Source organism: Symphalangus syndactylus, chromosome 19 (assembly GCF_028878055.3).
Source record: "Symphalangus syndactylus isolate Jambi chromosome 19, NHGRI_mSymSyn1-v2.1_pri, whole genome shotgun sequence".
NCBI lineage: Eukaryota > Metazoa > Chordata > Mammalia > Primates > Hylobatidae > Symphalangus > Symphalangus syndactylus.
In genome coordinates, this window is record NC_072434.2 from 45,805,106 (window position 1) to 45,815,184 (window position 10,079).

General features: G+C 37.6%; 1 protein-coding gene across 1 annotated transcript; it reads left to right on the forward strand.

The window, feature by feature from the left end:
• Positions 1-6,156: 6,156 nt before the first annotated feature.
• INSL5 (insulin like 5) lies at positions 6,157-9,677 on the forward strand. Its single transcript, XM_055235278.1, has 2 exons — positions 6,157-6,386; positions 9,173-9,677. Exons 1-2 carry the CDS (start codon positions 6,212-6,214, stop codon positions 9,403-9,405), a joined length of 408 nt encoding a protein of 135 aa, XP_055091253.1. The 5' UTR covers positions 6,157-6,211; the 3' UTR covers positions 9,406-9,677.
• The last annotated feature ends 402 nt before the right edge of the window (positions 9,678-10,079 follow it).

Genomic DNA, 10,079 nt, shown 5'->3' on the forward strand with positions numbered 1-10,079 from the left:
GATAATCTCTTCGACATATTGATTTTATTTCTTTTGGGTATATACCCATAAGTAGAATTGCTGGATTGCATAGTAGTTCTGTTTTTAAATTTTTGAGGACTCGCTATACTATTTTCCATATTAGCTGTACCAGTTTACATTTCTATCAACTGTGTGCAAGGGTTCCCTTTTATCTACATCCTTACCAACATTAGTCTCTTCTCTTTTTGATAATAGCCATCCTAATAAGTGTGAGGTAATATTTTGGTATTGATTTGCATTTTCCTGATGATTAGTGATGTTCATCATTTCATATACCTGTTGGCTATTTTATGCTTTCTTTGAAAAAAATGTTCAGGTCCTTTACCTATTTTTTATTCAGGTTATTATTATTATTATTGCTATTAAGTTGTATGTCAGCTGGTCATTTTAATCCTTACTGATAGGGCATTAAAAAAATCACTGTAATGAGTGGTAAGAAAGTTTAATCTATAAAATCATGCAAAAAGTTTTTTAGATAATGTTATTGCAATATCCCTTCCACACATATTCCTCATAAGTTAACCAGATTTAAAAAGTCGAGGGAAAGGAGTTTCAGATGGGGGAAAAGAGAATATGGAACTTCAATATCTGCAAGGCGTTTGATATAACTGGACCATTTAGAGTTCGAGGATATCTAAAACCTGAACAAGTAGAGAGAGGCCAAATCATGAAATGTCTTGCAGGCCATGTTAGAGAAATTTGGAAATTTTCTTCAGGGAAACTGTTGGAGAGTTTTAGAGATGGGTGATAATCATGAGTTTCAGAAAGATCATTCTGGCAGCAGTATGGTAAATGGATTGATGACAGCGCCAACTGAGAGGCCATTGCAGCAATGCCAATGAAACTTGAGGTCATGGTAGAGGGGATAGAGAGCAGTGGGTGGATCATAGAGAAATTTAGAAGGTAGAACCAAAGAGACGTGGTGATTTAGTGGATGTTTGTGTATGGAAAAGGTTTAGTCAATGGAGTGTGAGAGAAAATGAGGAGTTGGGAATGACTTCCAGGAAAAGCTGGACGAATCGTCGCATTTTAATGAAAACTCTGTCTAGAAGCATTAAAAATAAGTATTAGCCAACGATGAGCAGCTACTATCTGTGTCAGAAAATAACAAAAATAAATTAGTATTTGCTAATGAATTTATATATAGTGACATCATAATCATAATTATCATCAAATAATTATATGTGATATGCTTTATAATTTATCAGAGCTATAATTAACATTACCGCAATTGATCCTGTTATACTTTTCAATGTAACAAATCAGAAAACCAAATTACAGGTTAAATACATCCTCAAGATCTCTTAGCTGGAAACTAGAGTAGCAATCCTAAAAGTCTAACATTCTAACACCAAGGTTCTATTTGGTGGCATTCCCCCCATTATAATTACCGTCAATGATCAGTCTATTGAAAGTTTCCTTGTGCTAGAGACTCTGATCAGCACTCTTTGCATCATTTAATCCTTACAATTAGCCTAATGAAGTTTGTATTATTATCTCTATTTTACAAATGAAGAAACTGAGATTCAGAGATTTTAGGTATGTCTTAAAATCTAAAGTATTAAGGTCACATAGATATTAAATGGAAGAACTGATATCTGATTTCCAAAATCCAATGCCACAAACAGTATATACAATTCATGCCAACCTACTCCAAACACCATCTATTAAGTATACTGTCATCATAGTTCCTTGACAAATAGTATAGAAGTGAGTGATATATTTACTGAATTCATTGTTTGGTTGTTAATTTGGGGTTTTGGTACACATTAACTGTAGGCCTTCGTATAATCAATCATATTGAAAATGTGGTAATTAATTCCAATTGTTAAGGCCAAATAACTTACTTTGCTTTGATCTAGAAACTTGAATCATTATAAACGTTCTCTGCATCTGTAACATGTAAATAACTGTAAGATAATTATACTAGTCAGGATAAGCCAGGTTATGTTGTTATAACCAGCAATCTCCAAATCTCAGTGACTTCAAATGACAAAGGTTCCTTTTCCATTCATATTACACATCAGTGGGCAGTTATGCTCCATATTATTCTGACTCAGTGACTAGGTTCCCACATCAGGAATGTTGTTGGTAACCGCAGCTGGGGAGAGGGAGAACTGGAGGATCATACACCAATCCTTAAATTTCAGGCAGAAGTGACATATGTCACATCCACTCATACTTTATTTGCCAAAATATGCCACATGGTCTTGCCCAATTTTAAAGAGCAGAGAAATACAACCCTACCATGTGTCAGGACAGAGGAGAACTAGAAATACGTCTACTCTAGAAATTCACAGCAGTCTCAGATGCTAATCAGTTTCACAACGGAGTTATTTCCAACATCAAATAAGTTGTGAAAACATTGGATTAAACCAAGTTAAAGAAATTTCATAACTATAAGTCTTCTCTGGGCTCTACTATATTAGTAGGCATTATTAATCTCAAAGAAAGAGACTACTATCATGGAATCCTTTTTAAAAAATATTCAAAGACCATCTGCAAAGACTCATGTTCTGAAGAAAACACTTTATGAAACAGTACCATAAGACCTTTCTTTATTAGAACTTGTTTGTGGAAGGATGAAAGGAAAGAAGAAGGCAAGGAAAGGATGAAGGAAGGGAGGAAAGAAAAAGACTACAGCAGTGCAAATTTATGGATGGTTTTGAGATTAAGAATTATACAGAAAAGTCATCTATAGTAGCTAGTCCCAACCAAAAATATTATTTTCTAATCCCTTGTTCATGACATTGTTAATTTATTATTTATTGAATTATATATTATGCTAGGTGCTGTACTTGTGTTAACTCATTCTGCTTCACAATAACATTATAAAACACAGATTATTATCTCCTTATAGATGGAGAAATTAAAACTTAGAGAGGAAAATTACATATTGTGTCTGCTATGTTGAAATCCTAACCCCCAAGGTGATGAAATTAGGAGATGGGGTCTTTGGGAGGTGAATAGGTCATGAGGGCAGGACCCTCAAGAACGGGATTGATGACCTTAGAGACCCCAGAGAGCCAGCTTGCCCCATCTTCTGTGAAAGGACACAGAGAGAGGTCCTGGAATCCGGACCATGCTGTCACCTTCATCTTGGACTTCCCAGCCTCCAGAACTGAGAGAAATAAATTTCTGTTGTTATAAGCTACCCAGTCTCTGGTATTTTGTTAGAGCTACCTGAATGAAACCTGAAATAAGACACATAATAATTGCCACATAGATAGTAAACTGAGTTACAGACCAGAATGAGGAAGAAAAATCACGTCCATCTCCAAATGAAAAGGATTAAGTGCTCCTGTGAGAGGTGCAAACAAGAAACTGTGGTTGGTCAAAAGATGGAAAGATTCCTTTTCAGTTGGTTAGCCTTTCATGGACCTTGAGGTATGTGAAAAGAGTGATGTTTGGGTACCTGAGTAGAAAGCATTAAATGTCACATTGTTTGGATTGTTTTCTGGAGGTAATGGTGAGCCACTGAAGGTTTGTGGGGTGGGAGTAACATAATCAGACAATTACAGTAAGACTGATAATTTCAAGTGCAGAGAAGACTTTTAACAAATTCAACCCTCTCAATATACAAATGGGGAAAATAAAGCCCCCAGATTTCAGGCTTCACATCTAGGGCTTTTATTACTGTCATGGGCTTTTTCATCTGGGTAGCTACTTGGCTGGCTAACTTGCCTCCATTAGGTCACAGAATGAGCTCAAGTACTGCCAGCCTTTCATCCCAAATTAAATGAGCCCTAATGAGGTATTAAGATCTGGCAGAAGAGGGGACTACTTTGCACCTAGGGGCATCAAGTGTGGTGATAGCAGGACCATGCCAGAGTCCATCTGACATCCAAGGTAGGGATCGTCTCTTGGCTGAATATCCCGGGGGCTGTGCAGAAGCCCAATCCATAGCCACTGACAATAGATCTACTGCAGTGCTATGTTAAAACTGGCATTGTCAAGATATGCGGTATAAATCTCCAAAGAAGGGAAGAAGTTTGGTAATACATGGCTCAATAGCTGTTATGTTGTGGGTGTGCTAAGCGTGGTAATACAGATGTCTCTCTGGAGTTGATGAAAGATGCTGATTTTGACCCATCCAAAGATGGAGTAGCTTTGTCTGATGACAGAACCATTTCTGCTTCTTTGGTCCCTTTCTTACGAAATGACCCCCCTACCTCCCAGTTGAACAAGCCAGAAATCAAGGTATCATATTTGACATCTTTCTCTCCATTGCCCCGATACCCAGTCAGTACCAAGCCCTTCTATATTTTGAATACACATGTGCCCTATCCTCTCTGCCATGGCCTTAGTTTAGGCCACCATCATATCTAAATTATTGAAACAGCCTTTTTCTGTTCTTCCTTTCTCAAGTCTTGCCTTTCTTAATCCATTTTTCACACTACAGCCAAAGAAATGGAGAAAGCAAGACTCTTGGAAATAATTTTTATTTTTTAGAGCAAAAAATGCTTTCAATTAGAGAACAGATTATTTTGTTTTATTTTCCAGCTTCCCTACAGAAGAACAGTGATTTTTCAAGAAGTACAAATGATATGATCATGGCCACAGACTTAGCAATTTTTTTCCAACCAGGAATCACAGACAAGGATTTCACAGAATCAACTGAACCATTATTTGTTCAACTTGCTGAAACCTGAGTCAACAGTTCTTTAAGATCTCAAACTCTGGGATTCTCTGTTTAGGTAAGACCTTTGCAAGAACTAGTGATTTCAGAGGTTTTACCAAAAGAGAAATTTCATTATGTAGCTTTTTGGGATATGGATTCAGCTTTCTATTGTCATAGATATGTGTGTTGAGAAAAGTGTACCTACGTCATAGGTGAAGGATAACAAGATCCTAGTCAGATAAAATCTTCTGAATTCTGAAGTTATCTTTTCTAGTCTTCTGTTCTGATGGTGAGAGGAGAAGCAGCTAATAATTATTAGCTTTTTTTTGTTTTTGTTTGTTTGTTTTTGTTTTGAGATGGAGTCTCGCTCTGTCACTCAGGTTGGAGTGCAGTGGTGCGATCTCAGCTCACTGCAATCTCCACCTCCTGGGTTCACGCCATTCTCCTGCCTCAGCCTCTTGAGTATCTGGGACTACAGGCACCCACCACCACACCCGGCTAATGTTTTGTATTTTTAGTAGAGACAGGGTTTCACCGTGTTAGCCAGGATGGTTTCGATCTCCTAACCTCGTGATCCACCCGCCTCGGCCTCCCAAAGTGCTGGGATTACAGGCATGAGCCACTGCGCCTGGCCTATTAGCTGTTTATTGTACCAAGTGGGACACACATTATCACGTTAGCTCTACGAGGTAGTTACAATCATCAACACTATTTTACAAAGAAGGATGCTTTAAAAAACTTGCTTAAGAGTCTAGATCTGGTAAGTAACAGCCAGGTAACAGCAACGGCCAGGATGCAAACTCAGGACATAAGAAATTGCCTACTTAAGTGTGATATCCCATTGTTCTGACATTCATGTTGTTTTCAATATTCAAAAAAACCCTCGTGAGATGAGTCTTCCCATTCTAGAGATATGGTTATTGAGGTTCAAAAAGATTTTTGGTTTTTTTTTTTTTTTTTAGAGACAGGGTTTCACCATTACCCAGGCTGGAGTACAGCGGCACTGTCATGGCTCATTGTAACCTTGAGCTCCTGGGCTCTGGTGTTCCATTGTGCCTGAGTAATTTTTAAATTTTTTGTAGAGATGGAGGTCTCGCTATGTTGCCCAGGCTGGTCTTGAACTCCTCTCCTCGAGTGATCCACCTGTGTTGGCCTCCCAAAGTGCCGGGGTTACAGGTGTTAGCCACCAGGCTTTGCCTCAACTCAAAAAGTTTAAAACTTGACTTATGTCACTCAGTAAGTAGCAAGGCTGAGATTGAAACTCATCCTTGGCAACTTTCAAAGTCCATGGGTTTTCCATAATGCCTTCCAAGAGGGCATCTGTTTTTATCATCTCACAGATGCATTGATGGTATTAAGGAGTGACTGAATAGCTGGCAATAATCATAAAACCACATTTTCAAAACTTTACTGTGTAACCCTATGTGCTTAGCAAATACTGTAAAAATGAGGTTCTGACCAATGAAATGTCAGGAAAGTTAGTATAAATTGGTCAAGAGAGTGACAGTCACTTCAGAATTTGATTTGACCATATTTACCATATCAGATTCTCATTCAGTCCTCAGCAAAATGAAGGGCTCCATTTTCACTCTGTTTCTATTCTCTGTCCTATTTGCCATCTCAGAAGTGAAGAGCAAGGAGTCTGTGAGACTCTGTGGGCTAGAATACATACGGACAGTCATCTACATCTGTGCCAGCTCCAGGTGGAGAAGGCATCTGGAGGGGATCCCTCAAGCTCAGCAAGGTAACAGTAGCTCATGTGTCTCCTCTATTTTCCTTTCACATGTCCCTTTTATTTTTCAAGCTGTGTTGTAAACGATTATTTTATTAAGTGTTTCTCTAAGTACTGTTGAGGCATCTTTCATGTCAATTTAAGGGATTAGTTATCAAAATATACTGAATTTGGCTTGGGAAAGTGATGAGCATGCTACCTTTCAAAAAATAAGGACCTCATTTTTTTAGTCCCCTGCTTGAAATCATTTGATTGCATGACTACTTCAATGAGCTCAGCATCTATGGAAGGTACTTTGGAGGCTACGGCAAAGCATATGATTTCAAGGAGCATGTTGAAGTAGCAAGACTTTCACCCATGAATAATTATACAATATAATAAGTTAGAATTCAGGCAGTTGTTAAATATGGATGCAAGGAAAGAAGCTGACCTTAATACTGAGCACTTTTAAGTGCCAGGAAGTTACATGTGCAACATTTCATTCAGCTTTCTGATAAGGATCCTGGGAAGCAAGCAAAATTACCACCATTTATCATTTTACCAAGAAGAAAATTCTTCTCCCAGCTGGTGAAAATGTGGCTAGGTAGCAAACTGGGTCTATCTGGCTTCAAGAGCCAAGGTCTTTACTAATTCCATACTGAGTCTCGGGTGGGAAAGAGAAGGTGGTGGACTTTTGTAATAAGTGACAGCATCATGGAAGTGGTGGTTACTGACAGAGGCCCTGAAGGATTTGGCGATTATGAAAGGTGGTGGGGAAGCAGGGTGGGAATTCTAGTAGTAGGAATTGTCTGATCAGGATTTTGAAGGTAGAAATGAACCAAATGTCTTTCAGAAACAGTACTTCACTGACTGACTTCACTATATTTCTTTATTATTCAATTCAACTAACTTAAAAATTTGACTGAAATTCTTTCTGTTAATTCCATATTAAAGTATGAGGCAGAATTTATTTAAAATCCTATTTTTAAATTTTTATTTATTTATTTATTTATTTATTTGATTAGAGACAGGGTCTTGCTGTCTCACCCAGACTGGCACAATCATAGCTCACTGAAGCCTCAAACCCCTGCACTCAAGTGATCCTCCCACCTCAGCCTCCTGAGTAGGTAGGACTACAGGTGTGTGCCACCACATCTGGCTAATTTTAAAATATTCTGTAGAGGTGGGGTCTTTCAACGTTTCCCAGGCTGATCTCAAACTCCTGGCCTCAAGCAATCTTCCATCTCGGCCTCCCAAAGCACTGGGATTACAGGCATAAGCCACTGGGCATGGCTAAAAATCCTATTTTAAAAATTATTTTTTTAATTGGTAAAAATTATATATATTTATTGTGTATAACATATTGTTTTGAAATATGTATACATATAATATACATGTGGAATAGCTAAATCAAGCTAATTAACATATGCATTACCTCATATACTTACGTTTTTGTGATGAGGACACTTGAAATCTACTCTTTTAGCAATTTCAGGAATACAATGCATTGTTATTAACTACAGTCACCATCTTGTACAATAGACTTCTTGCAATTATTCCTCCTAACTGAAATTCTGTACTCTTGACCATCTCTTCCCCAACCATCCCCCTCACCCTCACCCTCTGATAACCATCATTCTCCGCTATACATTTTTGAGTTTGACGTTTTTAGATTTCACATATAAGTGAGATCATGTGGTGTTTGTCTTTCTGTGCCTTGCTTAAGAGTCTGTTTTAATAATTGGTTATATTTGCTTTGTTTTATACTAAAAAGTTAAAAATGAAAAATGTGATTACATAATAAATGTTGCGACCATATGTATGATTGTTAAGGTTTCCATTTAATTTAAAATGATGTTAGCAATAAAAACATTTTAGAAAATGACCTAAACTGTTCATATTTGGGTGGGCTAATGTATTGAAAAAGCATGTATTTTCCATTTTCACTACCACTTTAATATTGAGGTTCATATGACTAGATGCTAACAAAAATTATATGGGTTTTTAACCTTAAGAGAGTAAGCATAATTTACCAGGATTTACAACAATCGCTGTAATAGCAAACCAAAATGCACTATAAAAAATACATTTGGGATATCTCTGAAACACATAGGGCAGTGGAGTGGATATCTATAAGGCTGGCTCTGTTGGACATCACAGAAATCATACTACTACTTGTTAAATCTTTCTCAGATTTTCAGTGTTTTCCCATACTTTATTTATCTGATCAATTACTGGTTTATTAACCAGCATCCATTCACCTAATTTTTCATGGCGCCTGCTGGTGTGCTGAGGCACTGATAAGTCAATTTGAACTAAATTAAAGTGAGAGAAGCTTATATGTGAACTTTGGAAACAACACTTAGGAAAAAAACTGTGAATTTCACTTTTTATTTTCAGATACAGAGGTTTAAATCTCCATTTCCTTCTTTACAGATCAAGATTGCAGGGCATACGCAGGGTTGTTTTTTCGTTTATGTGTTTTTTGTTTATAGCACATAACTAATATTGGAAGCTGCGGTCATCCAGCAGAGGTAGCGAGTAAAAGAAGTCAAGTCCTGACTAGCTGAGGGACACTGGCTGTCACTCCTCGTCTTTGCACTCAAGTTTCTGCCTCTGTAAAATGAGAAGAGTGGAGATGACTGTGCTCTCCCCAAAATGTCTAATCTCTCTGAAACCAGGCCAACATTTTAAAAAATTATGTGTAGGATTCTATTTCATTTCAGGGATCCAGTTCATTTCCCCAAGAGTGGAATGTGGTTGCTGCCTTCTTTGTAGGAGCTGTCTAAGGATGTATTATTTTTTTCTCTTCCATACAGCTGAGACAGGAAACCCCTTCCAGCTCCCAAATAAACGTGAGTTTTCTGAGGAAAATCCAGCGCAAAACCTTCTGAAGGTGGATGCCTCAGGGGAAGACCGCCTTTGGGATGGACAGATGCCCACGGAAGAGCTTTGGAAGTCAAAGAAGCATTCAGTGATGTCAAGACAAGATTTACAAACTTTGTGTTGCACTGATGGCTGTTCCATGACTGATTTGAGTGCTCTTTGCTAAGACAAGAGCAAATACCCAATGGGTGGCAGAGCCTTATCACATGTTTAATTACAGTGTTTTACTGCCTGGTAGAACACTAATACTATGTTATTAAAATGATGGCTTTTGGGTAGGCAAAACTTCTTTTCTAAAAGGTATAGCTGAGTGGTTGAACCACAGTGATCTCTATTTTGTCCCTTTGCCAAGGTTAATGAACTGTTCTTTTCAAATTCTACTAATGCTTTGAAATTTCAAATGCTGTGCAAAATTGCAATAAAAATGCTATAAACCAAGCTCGCTGTGCTGTTTTGTTTTTTAAAAATTGTAAACAACTTTTAAACAGTACACCGAAAATGCTGGTGATGGGAAAATCTAAGAATATACATAAAAAATTAACATCAGCTATTATCCTATCATCCAGAAATAACTATTCATGCTTAATGTTTGGGTTACTGTGTATTGTTACTGAAAACTTAAACATTGATTCATAGTGTAAGCCAAAAAGTATCTGAGACAGTTGTCAATCAATTTAGAAGTTTATGTTCCTAAGGTTAAGGATGTGAACCCAGGAGACAGTTCTGTGTCTTTCTCCAAAGATGAGTTTGAGGCCTTCACTATTTAAAGGGGAAAGGGTGGATATTGGGGAAAGAGGAATAACTTTTTTTTTGAGACGGAGTCTCGCTCTGTTGCCAGTC